A 20,939-nucleotide genomic window follows, 5' to 3' on the forward strand; every position below is an offset into this window, starting at 1 on the left:
GTTCTGCCATTTGGTCAATTTGCATATTAGGGTTTTACCATATAGGATAAGTTTGGGAAATGCTGGTGTAAATAAAATCAACTGTATTTCTTTGCTGCAGGATTTCTTAGTCTTTTGATATAGAGACTGAAGTGTCAAAAGAGCTGTTATGGACACTTATTTGACCATGGACTATTTGGAACAGGGACTTGTGCATTTTGCAGTGTGTCGGATTGCTAAAAATGACCACAAAATTTTCTCATTACTGTGTGTTTGCCCTTTGTACTGTAACTTTGTAGTACCGTGTTTCCCCGAAAATAAGACATCCTCCGAAAATAAGACTTAGCGCATGGAAAGATAAGACATCCTCTGAAAATAAGACCTAGCGCAACTTTGGGAGAAAAAATTAATATAAGACACTATCCTATTTTTGGGGAAACAGGGTAGTACCTGTCATAAAAGAGATAGAGTTAAGTTTTTTCCCTTTTGAATCTGTACTTGCCATGTAACTTGCTTTTGCTAATAGGATATTTACAGTCATGATGCAAGCAAGCTTGAAAGCACTTGGGGCTTGCCAGCTTTTGCTGTCTTTGAAGAAACCTGTGCTCTCTTCCTGGGGGATGAGAGATCATTGGAGCAGAGATAAGTCCTCCTAATTGAGATCCCCTTAGTCCGGCCATCTACCCAATTGTCAGACATGTTGCCACCCCAATCGAAGTTGCCCAAATCAGAACCCCAGTAAACCCTCAGAATTGTCAGAAATAATATGTCTGTTGTTTTAGCCACTAAAAGCTAAGTGATACACTTGTTAACTTAAAGAACACAATTATTTTGTAAACAGTGCCCAAGAGATGGGAACATCCCCAGGGCCTACCTGCTAGTTTAGGCTACTTACTGTGGTTTTGAATTCTTTTTGAAACATTTTTAAATTTACTTACTGAACTTACAGCCTACCTTTGGAGTTTTTCAGAAGCTCTGTTGGAGAACATGCTAATTTAGTAAGAATAATTTTACAAATAGGGTTATGAAATAGTGAATGGTTAATTTGGGTTAGTAGAAACTTTTCATTTCTTTGGAATTTATGGTCTAAAGTTTGGGCACATTGGAATGAATACTTTTATTTGCAGTATTTATCTTAATTTTATTGGCTACTGTTGCATAGTATAATGGGTCAGGTAGATGCTAACCATAAAATGCCACATGTGAAAATTTCAGATGATAGGGCTATAAATCAATTACACCATCCAAAAACACTTCAGTTTAAAAAAAACTTTAGGAACTAGGGAAACATACAGTGAGGTTTTAAACTTCAAGTTGCTGCCAGTGGAGAATGTGTTTAAACAGTGGCTGTCAGCTCTTGGACCTGCTGAACTGATTTATTCATCGCAGGAACTGGTACTATAACAGCATTTTTAATTGAGCTAATGAAAGATTTTTTCCTTTATTTTCTTTTGATACAGTATTTACAATCCATGGACTGGTGCCATTTTCCATTTGGCACTTTATGGTTTGGCATGGGGCCATGGTGTCCTGTGATGTTACTCATGAGCTCCGGCGTGGTTAGCCCTGGTCAGAGGACTTTCTTATATTGCTTTTTATGCCACTTCAGATTGTAAAATTTCCTGAGAAGTCAACATTTCTATAATTGGATTCCTAAACTTCACCTTCTGATTTCTGGCTACTATATCTACAAAAATATCTCCAAATTATTTCTGCAGAACGTTTAATGCTTATTTTGCTATAGAAAACCTGTTTCAAGTAGCTATTTAATTGTGAACATTTTTTAATAGTAAATTGAGCATTCAACATCTTTTGAGAAGAGATTTTAGTGTGTGAAATTAAAACCTTGAAGTCACACTTGCCTATTTATATTTAACTTTGAAAGAAATGTTTTAAGATGGGAATGTTGCCAGTTATAATATAATACATTATTAATTTTAGGAGACCGTAAGTGTTAGCCACTTACTTAAATTAATGGTCCCCCCCCCCTTTTTTTTTTTTAACATTCTGAAATGGTGATTATACCAGTTGGTGTATTAAAAGTCAAATGCATTTTACAATTAATTGGTAATTAAAGTCAAATGCATTTCTTTACCACAAGAATTCCTAGAATCTTTGAATATTCTAATATGTATTGTGAAAGTTCAATTTTTCACTCAGAGATATTTTGTTACAGTTCCTATAGATTTTAAAGATTTTTTTTTCTGTGTAGATGGATATTTTAGTATAGGATATAATTTTATATTCTGCTTTTTTTCACTTAAAATTATATGGTAAACATTTTATTTTAACATTTATTGGCTAATATCTTTTTAATGGCCAAATAATAGACTTAGATAAACTGTAATTTGTTTTACCCTTCCATTCTCAAATATTTAGGCTTTTTGTTTTTCCCTAAAATGGTTATAAACATGATTTGTGTCCAAATCTGCATTTATGATTCCTGGAAGTTGAATTAACAGACTAAAATATCTGCTTTTTAAAGCTAAGTTTTTTTTTTTTCAAAAAGATTGCTCTAATTTACTAGTATAATTGTGTGATAAAATTTTTAAATTAGAAAGAGCTTAAACAAAATTTTATCTTATTGTCACTTTAGTCCTTTTTTTTTTCTTTTTTTTTCTTTTTTTCTTTTTTTAACTCTACTACAGTTTATTTTCTTGACTGAAAAGATCCTCTTTATTATTATGAGGAATGCCGTAGCAGATTTGGCTCTAGATAGAATGTTGGTCTGTGGACCGGAAGGTCCCAGGTTCGATTCCAGTCAAGGGCACATACCTCATACCTGGGTTTCAGGCTCCTCCCGTTCCTGGTCAGGGCACGTGCAGGAGGCAACAAATTGATGTTTCTCTCACATCAAATTTCTCTCTGTCTCTCCGTCTCCCACTCTCTCTAAAACAAAACAAAAACACAAAACATAAAGAAAACAAGACAAAATTATTATCAGGAATAATACTGGTTAATTTTCAGATGCATAGAGATTTTAAAAAGAAAATGAAAAATAACTGTAATATCTTCTTCCTATAAAAATGTTCAATTTTTATCAAAAGGCTATAGCTTGATGATTTTTTAAGTGGATTTTAAGTTTTAAGAGAGCAGAGGTTCTTTTTATTTTTATCCTTAGTATTTAGCATATGACTAGCACATAAGAGATGTCCAATCAATATTCAATCAATATGAATGAGTGAATATAATTTTTTGTGGAAAAATGTATTAGATGGTCTGTTTCACTTATATCTGAAAAAGTATGTCATCTTCCTTTTATACCAAAATATAATATACTTGGTTATTATCCACAGTCTTCATATTTTTCATATTTTATAAGGCAGTTGATTTATGTGGTGAAATTTGATCCTTACTGTTTATTCAATTAATATAACATTTTTGGAATTAAGATGCCTGTAATAGTGCTAAGCTGTCTACTCTGTAAGGATATAGAATAGCCCTTTATATTTTCTGCAGAAACATGTTATTTCCTTAATCTATTAAAAATTCTCATTAAGATAAAGAAAATATGCTTTCAGTATGTGGTATTTTTACATTATTATTGTATTTACACCCTAGCAATTATTACTGATAAATAGTAATCTTAACCAAATATATACCAATTAATTGTCATCAAACTTAATTCATTTATGAATCTTAACCTCCCCTTCCTGACTCCCAGGCTTTCCCTATTTCATTTTATGTAGTTTTGATTTATTACTTATTATCTGGAAGTAATCTGTCTTTATACTTGTGATACTCCCTTTGGCTTACATTTTTCATAATTTAGACACTTGGTTCAGAGTAAGCTAAAAGCCAATAAGAAGATGGGGCTTTACTTTCATGTGAACCTATGATTTCTTTTGCAAACGGAGCCTCAGGACCCCAGACCCCTTTGTGAACTTGGGTCCAGGTTAAACTTCCAAGTAGTCAGGAGTCACATTGATTGTATACCACACGTCATTAGTTAAACCAACACTCCTTATTTACTCCCATTTTAGAAAGTAGAAAACTTCTTAATTGTATAAATAATCAAAAGGCTTTCTGCTTCACTAATTTCATATTCAAAATTTACTGGTGTATTTTCATTTGGCACCTTTTTAGATGAGAGGAGATTATCAGAATGTGACAAGCCAGTTGAATTTCATAGGATGAGCTCATTAGCATTACTTTTCTGGTGCAGAGATTTGAGTTAAATAGTTTAATTGACCATAATTACAGTTCACTCTTCATATACCCTCGGGATAATTAGAAAGAATTTGAGTTTCTGTATTTTAAAAACAGCACTGTATTCTATATTTTCTTTTTTACAGATTCAAAGAATTGAGAGTTTCTGTGATGCTTTCCTAAACAACAGATTGCTTTTTTTGGAATAGATATTACAACCTGTGGAAATTCTATTAATTCCACATTGGTTCTTGGCAGGGCTTTTGAAATCGGTTTCTTTTGATTTGGGTTCTTGTTGTCTAGACAGAAGAGTGTCTTCTATCACTCCCAAGATCCCAGTCTTCCCTGCCAACTTCTCTTGTACATTTTTATAGTTTTAAGTAATAACAGTTGAGCAGGAAGGCACATTTGGGAAAGTAGATTACTTTTAACCAGGAAATACTCTGTGCCAAAATCAAGATTGTAGTTTTAGCCTTATTACATATTTTAGAAGTTTAACTCTTTTGTTCCACTTTTCTTTTTATACCTTACTTTTCTCAGACTTTTTTTATAGGAGCAGAAATGAAGAGATACAAAAGTTGGTGGAAGAAACACCATTTTCTTTTTCTTTTTCTTTTTTAAAGTATATTTTATTGATTTTTACAGAGAAGAAGAGAGAGGGATAGAGAGTTAGAAACATCGATGAGAGAGAAATATCAATCAGCTGCCTCCTGCACACTACTACTGGAGATGTGCCAGCAACCAAGGTACATGCCTTTGACCGGAATCGAACCCGGGACTTTTCAGTTCGCAGGCCGATGCTCTATCCACTGTGCCAAACTGGTTTTGGCGAATCACCATTTTCTGTTCTCAGTTCTGATCCTGGTTAACTTTGGTGAAATCAGACACTTCCTTAAATATAAACGGCAAATTCTTAATTTGTGGTTTTTTTATGGGTGTCTTTTGACTTTATAAATAATGTTGAGGAAATTTTTAATAATGCTGCACTTGTGTAGTTGATCAGAACTCAATAAAACTTGATGAGTGTTTGCTAAAAACATATTTTCCTTTGGAGCAAAGGAGATTATTGGTAGGGTTAATGTGGTTCTTTGTGGCACTACACTTCTTCTTATCCCCTGCTACAGGAATGGGGAAATTGCACATTCATCTGATCTCACCTGTTAGTCCTTGTGTTCCAGTACTTATTAGAGTGCTATTTCCATGAGAAATTACTGACCTGGCTTAAAAGCCATCAGTATCTCTACCTGTTTAATCATCTCTAAAATGAAGTCTGAGCTTTTTAAAGTTGCTATTCTTAACCTGGCTCATTCCTCTTTCACTTTCATCTTACATTAGTATTATTAAACCATTCTGTTGGTGGCGGTGGTACCAAGTTAGATTGGACCTGGGTTCAGCAACCTCGGTTCTTGAGTTCTGGCTAGGAAAGGATTCAGAGCCAAGATGCAAACTGTAAGAGAACATCCTATATAATAAAGAGATAATATGCTAATTAGACCAGACAGCAGAACAAATGTCGGGATGACCTTCCGGATGAAGCTGGGGCTGCAAGGGCCAAACCCCTTGCACAAATTTCATGCAACAGTCCACTAATGCAACAGTCTATACTAATAAAAGAGCAATATGCTAATTAGACCTGGAGACCTTCCGGGCCTTCCAGACAAAGCCAGGAGTTTGGCCAGCCTGCAGACCACCCCCAAATGGCCCTCAGCCCCTCTCCCAGCTTGGCCAGGCCCCCAGTGGGGACTCCCACCCCAATGGGGGCGTGGCCAGCCTGCAAACTACCCTACACCCCTTGCCCAGGCTGGCCCTACCCACCAAGGTGATCCCCACCCTGATCCTTGACCCTATTTAGGGTGACCAGCTGGCCCCCACCCATGCACCAGGCCTCTAGTTATACTAATAAAAGGGTAATATGCTAATTAGACCAGGAGACCTTCTGGATGTCCTTCCGGACAAAGCTATGGTGGCATGGCCGAGGCAGAGGTGGTTAGGGGTGATCAGGCCAGGAGGGGAAGGCAGTTGGGGGTGGTCAGTTCCATCAGTGGTTGCAGTTGGGGATGAGAAGGCAGGCTGGGGGGACAGGGGACAGTTGGGGCCAACAGGCTGGCAGGCAGAGTGGTTTGAGGTGATCAGGCAAGCAGGCAGGTGAGTGGTTAGGAGCCAGCTTTCTCAGATTGTGAGAGGGATGTCAGACTGCTGGTTTAGGCCTGATCCCACAGGCAGTTGGACATCCCCTGAGGGGTCCCAGATTGGAAAGGGTGCAGGCCGGGCTGAGGGACACCACCACCACCCCCTTCTCCCGTGCATAAATTTTATGTACTGGGCCACTAGTTTATTTATAAAGTCACAAAGGTAGAAGTAATTTGTAGAAGAAATGGGCTTAAGAAGCAAGTTCTAGAAGTAAAGAAAGGGCTCTTGGAGCTTGGGAGTGAGGAAAGTAATACCCTGTTTCCCCGAAGATAAGACAGTGTCTTATATTAATTTTTTCTCCCAAAGTTGCGCTATGTCTTATTTTCAGGGGATGTCTTATCTTTCCATGTGATAGGTCTTATTTTCGGGTAGTAATGTGCCTGGAGGGAGGGGATAGCACACTGGTCCTGAGATAGCTTTGGTGTAGCTTATGTAGTTTTGCAGGCCTAGTTGTTATCTCTAGGGAGGCCAGGTTAAGGAGTCCAAACTGGATGACCAGCCATATATTATGGGAGGAAGTTCACCCTGGTGATGAGGTCCCACCCAACAATTGGTCTTGGCTAGGCATCCAGGGCTTTTCACCCTGGTGACCTTCTGTACCTAGCCCATTGCCCCAGGTAAACTTACCTGGTCAAACTGTTACAGCGTAGCCCAATGCCTCAGGCATACAAAAATACTCTTAATCAGGTGTAATATTTAAAAGGCCCAGAGAATATCTCCCAGATGCCTGACAAGGGCCACTCCTAAAGTCTGCCCATTCTTTGAAATGGGCTGGGTTTGAGCAACCCAGGCCTTCTGATGCAAACCTTTCTAAACTTGAACTCTATCACCTTACTAAACTCCATACAATCTGGATTTTATTAGTTTTCCCCTAATATCCTTTGTCTAATTAAGGATCCCATTTAGGCCATCACATTACATTTAGTTTTCTGTCTCCTTAGAATTCTCTGAGCTGTGACAGTGTTTCTTACTCTTAGTTTTTTAATGGCCTTGACAATTTTGAGGTTTGCTGGTCAGGTCTTTTGTAGAATGTACCTCAATTTGACTTTGGCTGTTTTTATTATGGTTAGTCTGGAATTATGGGATTTGGAGAGGAAAACCACAGAGGTGGAATCCATTCCCATCTGAGCTCAACAAGGGTATAATATTAAATTTGAACCTTTAATTATCTAATTTAAAAAATTTCCAGCCCCTCATTGAGTACTTAACCAGAATTAAGGCTGATGTGTGGCCTACATGCAAAATTTGTTCTCAGTGGCTCTTAATCATGTTTAATCTACAATCTTTCTCTTTTCAGTGCTGTCAAGATCTCTAATGTTCACAACTTTAAATTTACCTAGAGATAGTAGAGAAAAGGCAGCTAGGATGTAGAACAGTAACCCATCAAGTGATGAATCAGGGAAGCTCAAACAAATCTCTTATACCAGATTAGAATCTGGAATAAAACGTAGTCAGGTCCCCAACTATGACTGCTATTATTTTCAGATGCATCTCTTCCCCAAGATGAACTAAAGGTAATTATTAGGGGCTCCAAATGGTTCAACCTCATTCATTATCTATCTTTCTTTTTTTTCTTTTTTCTTTTTTTAAAATATATTTTATTGATTTTTTACAGAGAGGAAGAGAGAGGGATAGTTAGACACATAGATGAGAGAGAATCATCGATCAGCTTCCTCTTGTACGCCTCCTACTGGGGATGTGCCCACAACCAAGGTACATGCCCTTGACCGGAATCAGGCCGTCGCTCTATCTACTGAGCCAAACTGGTTTCGGCACAACCTCATTCATTTTATTCAGTTGCCTCACTCCCACTCAGTATTCATGTCCCTGCAAATGTCAGATTGTCTAGAAACCTGTACTCTTCAAGCCCGTTGTATGCTCTTGTAGTGTCCTGTATTTTTTTCTAGTTTTAAATTTAAGTAATCAGGAATACTATATTTGTTTAATGTCTGCCTCTCCTTCCAGACTGTAAGCTCCAGGATATAGAGACCATGTCAGTCTTGTGCATTCTTCATCCCTCACTTTGTACATATCTGAGTGAATAAGTGAGTAAATGAGTAGATGAATGGATATTTGATATTAAAACCTCTATTAACTACAGCTATAGAAGTTGGATCTCTTGTTGATACCTGTAATACCTGCCCTATACTTATCAGAAGTTATAAAAGAAAAAATTTAGACAACTTTTACCCTAGAATAATTTTTGCTCAACAATCTACCACCTAGGCTTGCACAGTTCTTGAGACTTTCTTGACCTTTCTCAATGAATATGCTTATGATTAATGTCTAATTTCTCTAGGCAACTTCTTCCTCCACAATTTTCTTTTAGCATCATCTTTCAGGCCTGATTCTTAGGCTGAAAGTTTTAGCTATTACATGTAGCACATTTAGCATCCAGGTACAAGTTTAATTATGGTATAAGGAAAAATCTTTTTTTCTTTTTTTCTAAATATTGACCATTATTAAGACTGTGCTGTGAGAATTGTTTCTGAAATCTCCTTTATTCTTTGTCAGGGCATTCTCATTCCTCTGCTCTCAACAAAACATCAGTGACAATCCTCTTTCCCCAGCATGTTGGCTCTCTGGCCAGCTTTAGTTATTTGCCCATCTGGGAACTTCCTTTCTGGTCTGTATCTCAAGATACAGAATCCGAATTACTTAAGAATTTACTTACATGAGCCGAAAATGGTTTGGCTCAGTGGATAGAGTGTCGGTCTCTGGACTGAAAGGTTCCAAGTTCGACTTTGGTCAAAGGCATGTACCTTGGTTGTGGGCACATCCCCAGTAGGGGGTGTGCAAGAGACAGCTGATCGATGATTCTCTCTCATCGATGTTTCTAACTCTCTATCCCTCTCTCTTCCTCTCTGTAAAAAAATCAATAATATATATATTTAAAAAAAAAAAAAAAGAATTACATGAGTTGCTCAGCTCTCTGACAGTGAGAGCGGCCTCTTCTCTTTGCCTCCTATTTAACAAAAACTTGGATCATCTCTATGGCCAATCTTGGCAGGAGAGGATTTTTCTTTCTGTATATGCAAATATTGTCAACTAATCATCAGAGGAAAGGATTTGAATTTACACTCCCAATTATTTGGACGTAATCTGGACTAGAAAATATCATGCAAGGCATGTGTATGTCCTTGTATGCTTTCACATGTTGGTGACACTTTTCACTAGTTCTGCGCCTACTGCTAGATTGCTAACTCTCCTAGTTTTCTTATCTCACATCCTACCAGGCTGTCCCCCTGACATTTCTACCCTTCTGCTGCTTTCTTTTGAAGATAATACAGAGAAGTATACGTCTGCCCATTAATATTGTACATCCCTTTACCAAACCTTGAGCATCTGTAATGTACGAGGCACTATGTTGGGAAGGTCCCGGTGATACATCGTACTTTTAGAACAAAGAGCCTTTTCATTTGATGATCATTCACACATACCACAAATTTTCGAAAAGAAATAATCAGAACAAAATTTATTTTAAATTTTTTACTATTTAAAATAATTTTACTGGGCATTTTATAAGTTTTATTTCAGTTTGGGGGCATTTGGTCATATATATTACTTATGGTTGATTTAAAATTCACTTGAGGGCCGGGACCGGTTTGGCTCAGTGGATAGAACGTTGGCCTGCAGACTGAAAGGTCCCGGGTTCGATTCCAGGCAAGGGCATGTACTTTGGTTGCAGGCACATCCCCAGTAGCGGGTGTGCAAGAGGCAGCTGATCGATGATTCTCTCTCATCGATGTTTCTAACTCTCTGTCCCTCTCTCTTCCTCTCTGTGAAAAATCAATAAAATATATTTTTAAAAAAATTAAAATTCACTTGAGGAATGTGTTGCTTCTTTAAGCACCTGGGAGTGGAGGCCAATCAGTAGAAGTCCCTTTTTCTTTCCTCTGTTCTTATATTCTTCATTTCCTTTGTCCACATTCCTTTATCTTTTCCCAGTTCTGATGTGCCATAGTAAGAATGGTAGGCATTACAGTTTCTTAAATAATCAATAAATTTTCTGCTGATCACAGCTGCATTTCATAAATTAGAAAAAGTATAAAATATTTTAATGAGATATAAAGAATTTTTAGGTGAAGCTTTATCATTTTCATGATGTGAGTTTTAATTTATTTTTTCAATTACTGCTGTTTTTCTTTTTTCTTTCTTTTTGTTCTTGTTTAAAGCTTCCATTTTTTTTTAACAGCCCCCCCCCCCCCCCCCCCCCCCGTACTTTTTCATCTGGCAAAAGTAGATTTTTAAAAGCTTATTTTGGAAATGGTTAACCATTTTAAGGCTGAATTAACCATTTTAAGTCTGTGATCTTAGGGAAGCTTATTTAGATAATAATATATGTGTAGATAAGGTTTGACTTCATACATAGCCAGCTCTCTGAGAACAACTTATAGTAAGTTTGATGGTAATATAGTGATATTTTAGAAATTAAGTTCAGGTTTCAATATAATAAACTGATTATGAAACATTTGTCTTTAAGTTGATCATGTTTTCCATGTTCCTTGATGTATTTGCTTTTTTTTTTCTTGAACAATTCCTCATTTTTATCTTAATGTTTTCCCTTATAAATTAGGAGTTGATAGGAACATCTGGCTTTCATAGTTTTTTTTTTTTTTTTTTAATGTTTTATTGAGGTGCTTAATATTATTAAAGAATAAGGTCACCCAGATCAGTGGCAATTTGCAATTAGTGAGGAAGATTTGGTGTACAGTTTCTTACATTGTTTCTCATCTACTTTTTTCTCTGTGCTCTTACCTGTGTCATTGTTATGCCAAATAGAAAGGAAAGGGCAGAGGGGAAAAGCTGAGTCCAGAGAGAAAAGAAAAGGACAAAACACCACACTCAGCCCCTCCCACCCTCTGTGCCAGGTACTGTTCCATGTTTTTACTTGCCTCATGTCCCAGCCATTTACCTTGAGTCTTCAGATTTTTCATGCAGTTGGGCTTTGAATTTTGAATAAAGTTTTTATTTTTAATCAGTTGGGGTTGGTGGTGTAGATGGTTTGTGGTCCTGTAGTAGATCTGGAACTTTGACTTGTTTTTTAAAAATTCTCTACAGAATACATTTTTAAAGCATAGGGGAAAATACTTGTATTTTCACTATATAAAGCTATAGGCTTTCACTTATTTTCAGTTAGATCTAAGAACACCTTTGAACACTGCTGCTCCCTAATTTTGCTTTTTCTCCATTAAAGAAGCACCTGGAAATCTTTTGTTTGTTTTTTCTTTTGGCTCTTGGATGTTGGATTTTCTCAACTTACTTCTTTCTGCTTTATGAAGTATCTTTAGAAATTTGGTATGTTTATGATTTCAAAACAAAACCAATGTACTTTAAACATTTGAATTGTTAAAAAGCTAGTGAATGGCCCAGCAGAGAATTTGGAACAGGTGCCAACACACTTGCTGCTGCCTGGCTTCTTGTCTTTATGGGGAACTTGTTAGCATGAAAGAACAAAATGAGCCGAAACCGGTTTGGCTCAGCGGTAGAGCGTCGGTCTGCGGACTAAAAGGTCCCAGGTTCGATTCCGGTCAAGGGCATGTACATTGGTTGCGGGCACATCCCCGGTAGGGGGTGTGCAAGAGGCAGCTGGTCGATGTTTCTCTCTCATCGATGTTTCTAGCTCTCTATCTCTCTCCCTTCCTCTCTGTAAGAAAATCAATAAAATATATATATATATTTAAAAAAAAAAAAAAAAAAAAAAAAAAAAAAAAAGAACAAAATGAAAAGTACTCTTTGTTGCAATATTTTCTATAAAAATAACACTTTAAAAAGAATTTTTGTTTCTGGCAATGTAAAACTTGGCACTTAAGAGGACTCACAGATATATAAAGACACTGTCAGCCCCTCTGGAGCTACTGAATTCTTCCCTGATAGTAATTCTCCCAATGTCTGCAATCCAGTTCATTAATTTTTATTTTGTCCCCTAGGGACTTGTCTATATAAAAGTTTGTGTGATTTTTTGTTTTGTTTGTTTTTTAGTCTGATCATCAGGTCTTTTAGCTTCCATCGGTGTGTAGTTTGAATTGATTTTTTGGTGTGTATTGTTGGATTCTTATCCAGAAAGTACTATAAGAATTTGGGAGTGGGGGATTGTTTTTCCTGGGAATTTTATTTCACTGCTCTGTCTCTGCTTGTTTGACAGCTGTTCCTTCATTTCTAACTTTATTACTAATTCAAAGAGTTATAAAGCCATGTGTGAGCAGCTGTTCACTGTTTTATTAGGACAAAATAAGAAAGGACCCAACTATTAGGAGTGATTTAGGTTAGGTTGTAGAAATAATTTTCTGGCAGTTATGATATAGTGTAACTTAGTAAAAAGAGAGAGTTGCAGAATTTTTTAAAAAGAGCATAAAAATAGTATTTGTTGAAAGATGAAAGGAGTTGAAAGATGAAATACTGACTGAAGATGGGATAGTGAACCAACTAGTTCTGAATTCCTGTTCTAGTTCTAGGATTTTATGATTTCATGCTGGTGTTTTTTCTCTTACAGATTAACTTTTCCCATGACTTTCTGTGTTTAAGACTCTTCTATGCAATTGTAAGCTTTTAAAGCTGATTTATATTTATTTTTGAATTGATATCTTAGCTATAGAAAAACTTCATTTATTTGGCACCCAGGTGCTGAATTAAAATTTAAAACTTTTATTATTTATTTATTTATTTTTAAAATATATTTTATTGATTTTTTACAGAGAGGAGGAGAGAGGGATAGATAGCTAGAAACGTCGATGAAAGAGAAACATTGACCAGCTGCCTCCTGCACACCCCCCACCGGGGATGTGTCCGCAACCAACATACATGCCCCTGACTGGAATCGAACCTGGGACCCCCCAGTCCGCAGACCGACGCTCCACCACCGAGCCAAACCGGTTTCGGCAAAATTTAAAACTTTTAGTTAAAGAAATGTAATAATCAGACAAAGGGAAAAAGAATAGAAAAATTAGGTAATTAAATATTGTCATGGAACCATACATATGATGGCTTAATCCTTATCTTTTGTCACTATTCCTTCAGAATATAACTGTTATAATCGTGTTTCAGACCTTTAAATAAAATAATACCTAGTATTTATTAAATAAGTACTGTGTGCCTGATTAAAAGTGCAGCTAATTTAATAGTGTACTGTTTAATTATCACAATAATCCTGGGAATTGTATGAATATGAAAAATGTATGAATATAAAATTGTAAATACATTATGATATCATTGAAAACACACCCACGCATGTGCGCACATGTATTTGAAAGGCTGGAAGGTATTAACAGTGGTTACTTTTTTAAAAATTTAATATATTTTATTGATTTTTTACAGAGAGGAAGGGAGAGGGATAGAGAGTTAGAAACATCCATGAGAGAGAAACATCAATCAGCTGCCACTTGCATACCCCCTACTGGGGATGTGCCCACAACCAAGGTACATGCCCTTGATCGGAATCAAACCTGGGACCTTTCAATCTGCAGGCCAACACTCTATCCACTGAGCCAAACCGGTTTCGGCAACAGTGGTTACTTTTAGGTATTTGGAAAACAGATAATTCTTTATTGTTCTTTATAATTTCTTATATGCTGTATTTATTATATATCAATTATCTTTATAATCATATGAAGTGGGAATTGCTACTATAATTTTCACATTCTAACACGTGCCCATGTCTTACATATGTTCAATGATTTCCAAATCACTATCCTCACCATCTCACATATTTAGGAACTGTAAAACCATTTTAAATATTTTTAGTAGTTTTTGCATTAACTTGTGCCAAGATATTTTATGTCTTTAGACAAAGCCTGGATCTTAGGCTACTTTTTAAATTTCTCTTTAGATTACAAAATTTTGAGAATACTATTTCACTCATCCTGTGCCTTTACAGTTCCTAAGTCAAGTCCAGCACATAGAAGATATTTCTCTTAAAGTTTATTTAATTTATTTTACTCATAAATTCCAAGTAGTGCAATAATTGAAAACAAATTCCTTAATTTCCAAATGTTTTTTGTTTTTGTCTTTTAAGGTAACTCAATTACACAGTTGCCCAAAGTCTGAGTCCTGGCTGTTACCCTTGTTTCCATATTCTTTCTCACTACCTCTCCAGACCTAATTATTGTTAAAATCGATGAAGTGGCCAAGACCGGTTTGGCTCAATGGATAGAGCGTCGGCTTGGGGACTGAAGGGTCCCGGGTTCGATGCCGGTCAAGGGCATGTACCTTGGTTGCGGGCATATCCCCAGTAGGGGGTGTGCAAGAGGCAGCTGATCGATGACTCTCTCTCATCGATGTTTCTAACTCTCTATCTCTCTCCCTTCCTCTCTGTACAAAATCAATAAAAATATATTTTAAAAAAAATCGATGAAGTGGTTGAGATAATAAACTGGCATTGTGCATCACGAGACCTTAAAAATGTCCATGCCTTTTAATCCAATAATTCTTCATAAAATAAATGCCAGGAAAGCAATTTAGAAAAAAATTATATGATCTCAGGATTATGGTTGGTAATACAGCTTTCTCCTGGTTCTGTGGACAAAAAACCTACCGTGCAAATTCATTTAGGAAAAGTAATATTTTTGTGATATTAACAATGACAACAACAAAAAAAAACCTTCTGTTTTCTTGGATTTGTAGATTGTTTTCTGACTTTTCTTCTTCTTCCTTTCCTCTTGCCTCTTAAATGCAGGTGGTGCTCAATACCCACATCTCTGTTCTCATGGTTAGCAATTTTAATGGATCTCATGGATTCTTTTGTTTGTATGTAGAGATTTCTGAAATCTGACATTCCAGGCCTATCCTCTTTACAGAACTCAATTTGTGATGCTTACATTCCAAATACTCAGTTTTCATATTTTGAATATCATTCATTTAACTTTGTAAAAAAAAAAAAAAAAATCTAGTTTATTTTTCCTCCTGAAGATCATTTTTCTGTGGTCCATATTCTATCAATCTGTCTTGACAACTTTTTTTTTTTTTTTCAGTTCTTCCTCTTTCTTATTCCACCCTCAGAACCCTCCACTGTAAACCTTCATTGTCTTTCTGGCATATCTTCAATCTATAGGTGGTCACCTTAGTTTAAGCCTCTTTTTTTGTTTTTAAGGATGTTTGTAGTCAGTCTATAATTGGTCTCCCTGCACACTCTGTCCTTTAATGAATTTTGTCTGAGAATCTTTCTTATGCACAGATCAGACCACATCACTTTCTAGCTTAAAATGTTCAAAGACTTCTTATGTGAATAAAAAAGATTCTTGAACTCCTTCATCTAGTCTTCAGGCTCCTCTACTACTATATATCCTCAATTTAACTTTTCTAATTTTACTTCCCACCTTCAATTTTTTCTCTCTTAACCTTGTCAGACTTTCTTTTGAGTTTTTCATCATATTTTCACATTTCCAGATCTCATCCAGGCTTCAAAAGTTGAATTTCAGTTTGCTTTCTAATTGGAAGGAATCTTTCCTTCTTGGGTATTCCCAAAGGCCTTTTCTGTTTCTTTGCTATTGTGCTTAGGACCCTTTCCATTGTACTATGGCTATTTCTGTGCAAGTTACTGGTAGTTATTAAATTCTTTAAAGTCTATTTATGTTTTATTTTTCTATTTCCTAATTAGTTCTTAATGCATATTAAGTAAATAATATGCAAGTAGCTCTCTTGTTTGGGGGGTATTTCATATTTGAGGAAAATGAACAAAAATTTGAGGATATTTTATCAATGTGCCAGACAGAAAAGATTATATATTCTGTAAGTACCTACAGAAATATATTTTAAAGTATTTGCTGAAAAAGAAAGAAAAGAAATTAGATGTATAGATAAGACTTTGGGTCACTAACACAAACCATTTGCAGACAGATAAAACCTACTTTTAAAAACCATCTATTAAAGAAAATACACTTAGTGTGTTCAATCATTTAAGCAGTTTTTATATAAGATTCACAAGCAGAAATATTTTGTTTTTTTCTGTAGTATTTCTTTAATATACAGATTACTTTTTATGTACTTTTAATTAATCTTGATATTTATTGGAATTTCAGGATCCTCCTGATTTTTAAATGGTCTGTTCCTTCTCTTGTACTTCTTTTGTTGATCTTTTTTTTTTTATAAGTTCTCTGTTTGTCCTGGCAAACTTATGTTTAGAACATGTTCTGTTTTGCAGGTATCCTGGTCAGATATAGGAGGACTGGAAAATATCAAACTGAAATTGAAGCAGGCTGTGGAATGGCCCTTGAAACATCCAGAGTCTTTTACCCGAATGGGTATTCAGCCACCTAAAGGAGTTCTTCTGTATGGGCCACCTGGATGCTCTAAAACGATGATTGCAAAGGCTTTGGCCAGTGAAAGTGGACTGAATTTCCTAGCAATAAAGGTATGACATTAAGTTTTTAAGTTGATACTTTCTAGTCTAGCCCTTAGAACCCATCCTCTCACTCCTGCCCTTCAGAGAACATGAGAAAGCAACTTCAGGAGTAGCTGATTTTGATGGCAATGTAGTATAGGGAGATGAGAGATAAATTAGTTTCATCAGCATAATCAGGTGGACAGTAGAAGACTGCTTTATTTAGTATCTTGATTCTTAGTATTTCTTATACTCGTGTAATACAACCCAGTCTTTTTTAGTTTTTACATTTTTAAATTGTACTGATCACTTTTGCTCATCCAAGATTTAATTATAAATAAATACTAAAAGCCCAGTGAACGAAATTTATGCACAGGTGTGGTCTCTAGGCCTGGCCGGTTATCAAAGCATGAGAAATCTGGTATAGAAGGGCAGGTCCCAGCTGACCTCTGGACCCTGTGCAGCACCTGGGCCCCAGCATGCCCTCCACTCCCTTCTGAGTCATTGGCCCTCCCCCATCCCCAGCCAACTCTCTCAGCACCTGGGAGTCAGGGCGGTGGCTCTACCCCCCACTGCTGGTTGCTATCTGCTGCACGATTGGGCCCCCACTCACACCTGTCTTGGCCTTGCGCTGCCCACTCACCTGCTCTATCATCCTGCCACAGTCCCGCTCTCATCAGGGCCCAACAGGCCCAGCAATGCCTCCACTGCTGCTTACTGCCACCGTTGCATTGCTGCCACCTGCCATATTCCACGCCGCCCCCTGTTGTTCATCACAGGTGTGAGCAGTCGAACTCTCGGTTGAGGGGACAATTTGCATGTTAGGCTTTTCTTATATAGGATGATTGTGAATTTGATATTTACATACATAAACTTTTCAAAGAAACCAGGTACTTTATTTGGTAAAACTAGATTCCTTAAAAAAACTTTTGCTGTCAGAATGTATGTACATTCTACTCTGAATCTCACACACACATACACACATGCACATACATTTGTTCTAACTTTTCCTATTACTTGGGATAGAAAATACTATTTGATATGTAGTTTTACATTTACTTTAGGACCAGATGTTAATTTTTATGAAATGCAATTACATATTCAGTTACTAAATATACATACATAAGACCTTAAATCCATTTCTGTGGACTTTACCACAAAGACATGTATTTAAATATTTTAAGTAGCAAATTCATTTCAGAGGTACATGATAATTTTTTTGTTTTGTTTTTTAAATACATTTTTATTGATTTCAGAGAAGAAGGGAGAGGGAGAGAAAGATAGAAACATCTATAATGAGTAAGAATTGTTGATTGGCTGCCTTCTTTATTCCCCCTTCTGGGAATTGAGCCCACAACTCAGGCCTGTGCCCTGAACAGGAATCAAACCATGACCTATTGGTTCATAGGGTTGACACTCAGCCACACTGGCCAGGTACATGATAATGTTTTGGAAAACAAAGCAAAACAAAAGTTAATGTTTTGATGTCACCAGAGACATTTTTTCATAACAAAATACATTTTCTGTCACAGAACATTGAAATCCTTGACACTTTGAAAGTATAAGACTTATTTTACTTTTCTTAAAATATTTTGTGGGGTGATATTTAGATACTAGAGGCCTGGTGCATGAAATTTGTGCAAGGTGGGTGGGGGGCAGTGTCTCTCAGCCCAGCCTGCACCCTTTCCAATCTGGGATCCCTCTCAGAATTCAGGACTGCTGGCTCCCAACTGCTCTTCTGTCTGCCTTCCTGATTGCCCCTACCGCTTCTGCCTGCCAGCCTGATCACCCCTAACCACTCCCATGCCAGCCTGATTGATGTCTGACTACTCCCTTACCAGCCTGTTTGCTCCCAACTTCCCTCCTCTGCCAGCCTTGTCACCCCTAACTGCGCTCTCTACAGGGTTGACCACCCCCAACTGCCCTCCCTTGCAGGCCTGGTGCCTCCTAACTGCCCTCTCCTGCTGGCCATCTTGTGGAGGCCAGCTTGTGTCTACATGGGGCAGGATCTTTGACCACATGGGGGCAGCAATCTTGTGTGTGGTCAATCTGCATATTACTCTTTTATTAGATAGGTTAGAGGTCTAGTGAATGGGTGGGCACCAGCTGGTTTGCCCTGAAGGGTGTCCCAGATCACAGTGGGGGTTCCTTTAGGGTGTGGGGTGGCCTGGGCGAAGGGCCTGTGGTGTTTTGCAGGCTGGCCACGCCCCCCAGGGACCCAAGTGGAGGCCCTGGTATCTGGGATATATTTACTTTCTACAATTGAAATTTTGTAGCCTGGAGTGGAGCCAAGCCTTCTGCTTGCTCCTGTGGTGTTTGGACTTGTTTACCTTCTATAATTAAAACTTTGTAACATTGAGTGGAGGCTTAGGCCAGCTAGGGCAGGCGGAAAGCTTGGCATCTTCCATTTCTTGGGAAATTCAAGCCTCCCTCTTGCTCTCTGTGGGTGTAGCCATCTTGGTTAGGGTTAATTTGCATACTCACTTTGATTGGCTGGTGGGTGTGGCTTGTGGGCATAGCAGAGTGGCAGGTAATTTGCATATTACTCTTTTATTATGTAGGGTGTTTAACCTATTTACTTTAAAACATCAGTATCTTCACAATTTCTTCTGTTTGCATGCTTACCTTTCTTTGTGTGGAAGATACTGGATCATGGAGATTTGGGGAGGAGACCATGTTATGCTGAATCAAAACCAGTTTTCAGCATTGGAGTAATGAATTATTTTGAAATTTCCAGTTGCTTTTTATGTGGTTCCTGCCCTCCTACCTTGTGGTAGTGGACATGGCCATATACTGACATTTTCTGCTCTTTTTTTTTTTTTTGGTTTTGCATGAGGAGTTTTACTTTCACTCCCAGAACGGTGGGGCCATAGATGGTTGTGAAAAAAAGCAGGGACATTTTCTGAGGCAGGATTTTAACTTTTCTTAACATTGCTCAGAAGAAGAACATGCTAGAAGATAGGACAGCACTGGTGAATGTTAGGCCCAGATTTCGTGATCCCCAAGGACCACCAGGGAGCCGAGTCCGATGCAATAAACAAAAGAGCCTTTTCCATGCTAGCATGGGCCATTTTCTGCTCTTTTTGTCACCTCCATTTTTCTATGCCTACTTTCTCATGTAATTGTGCAATTACATATGATAAACTTTGAATTTTTCTTGTCTATTCAAAATGTGTACCTTTTTTTATAAGAATTTAGCTCCTAGTTATTTGCACTTGAATCTCACTTTTTCATGACCTAACATAACATTCCAATGCTACCAGGACTGCTTTCTGGCCTATATTTATTACTATTTTTTAATATGAAACTTTTTGTAACTTTAGATAGTTTCACTTTTGTCTTTTATCAATGTGAGAAAATGATTCAAAGTGTTCTTTGAAAGGTTCATCTGGATACTGTTCATGTAAAATAACCATGTGTTCAGCTTTTTTGCTTGTATAATTTATTTACTAGAGGCTCAGTGCACGAATTTAGTTCTACAGTATTATTTTTAAATTTGGTTGGAGGATATATTTAATGAGCATGGGTGTTCATTTTTTTCAGTTCTTCTGTATGCTTAAATTTTTCAAAAATAGAAGCTGGGAACATGAAAAACTAATTTGCTTTTCTTAGTATTTTTATTGTTCCCTTCATCTTGGTCTGATTTTATGAGAAGAGTTAAAGTAGCTTTGTCATATAGTTTACGTATGAGATGAAGTAAAAACATTTGGTAATTCACATTGTATTATTTCTATTGTACTTTTATTTTTCTATGAGAAAAAAGTTGCCTTTGGGCTCCAATATATGCATTTGTTTCCTAAGGGTTTTCAGTGTTATAACTTAAGTGTGAGCTTCAAACAAGTCTTATACATTTTTAAAGTGATCAGAAAAAAGTAGTTAGACACAGGGATTTTATAGGTAGTTAGGAAACACAAGTGTTTTAATACATTGAAAGGAGAAGTTCCCTAACACTTTTCGCAGTGATAATTATCTTTAATTCCCAAGTTAAAAAATTGAAAGACTTTAAACATTTTTTTTCTCTGAAATGAAAGTACCCTTTAGCTTACTCTGTGCATCTTTTCTACACAGTGATTAAATGATATACCCTCTACTGAGGGTTTAGATGTCACGTTGGCCAATTGTCTGGGCTCTTAGCATCCTTTGGTATCTATATGTGTTTTTGTGCAGACTAGTACTTGACATATGCTTTAGTTTTAGTTTGTCATCTGGGTCAATTATGTCAAAATATTTTCCAGTTGAAATTTCCTCTCTGCTTCTCTCTTACTTTTGTCTGGAGTGCTACAATAGATTACCCTGGTATCGTTGG

At 37.0% G+C, this 20,939-nt stretch overlaps 1 protein-coding gene across 5 annotated transcripts in view; it reads left to right on the top strand.

The window, feature by feature from the left end:
* SPATA5 (spermatogenesis associated 5) overlaps window positions 1-20,939 on the top strand; it is a 203,044-nt gene that overhangs the window by 39,551 nt on the left and 142,554 nt on the right. For all 5 annotated transcript variants that reach the window (XR_004985562.2, XR_006740678.1, XM_045576591.1 and 2 more), the window contains one exon: window positions 16,454-16,663. Coding sequence is in view for 3 of the 5 variants with exons in the window: in XM_045576591.1 (XP_045432547.1) it covers window positions 16,454-16,663 (210 nt within the window). In the remaining 2 variants the exon portion in view is untranslated. The remainder of the gene's footprint in view (window positions 1-16,453; window positions 16,664-20,939) is intronic.

Source organism: Pipistrellus kuhlii, unplaced genomic scaffold, assembly GCF_014108245.1.
Source record: "Pipistrellus kuhlii isolate mPipKuh1 unplaced genomic scaffold, mPipKuh1.p scaffold_m20_p_8, whole genome shotgun sequence".
In the NCBI taxonomy this organism is placed as follows: Eukaryota; Metazoa; Chordata; class Mammalia; order Chiroptera; family Vespertilionidae; genus Pipistrellus; species Pipistrellus kuhlii.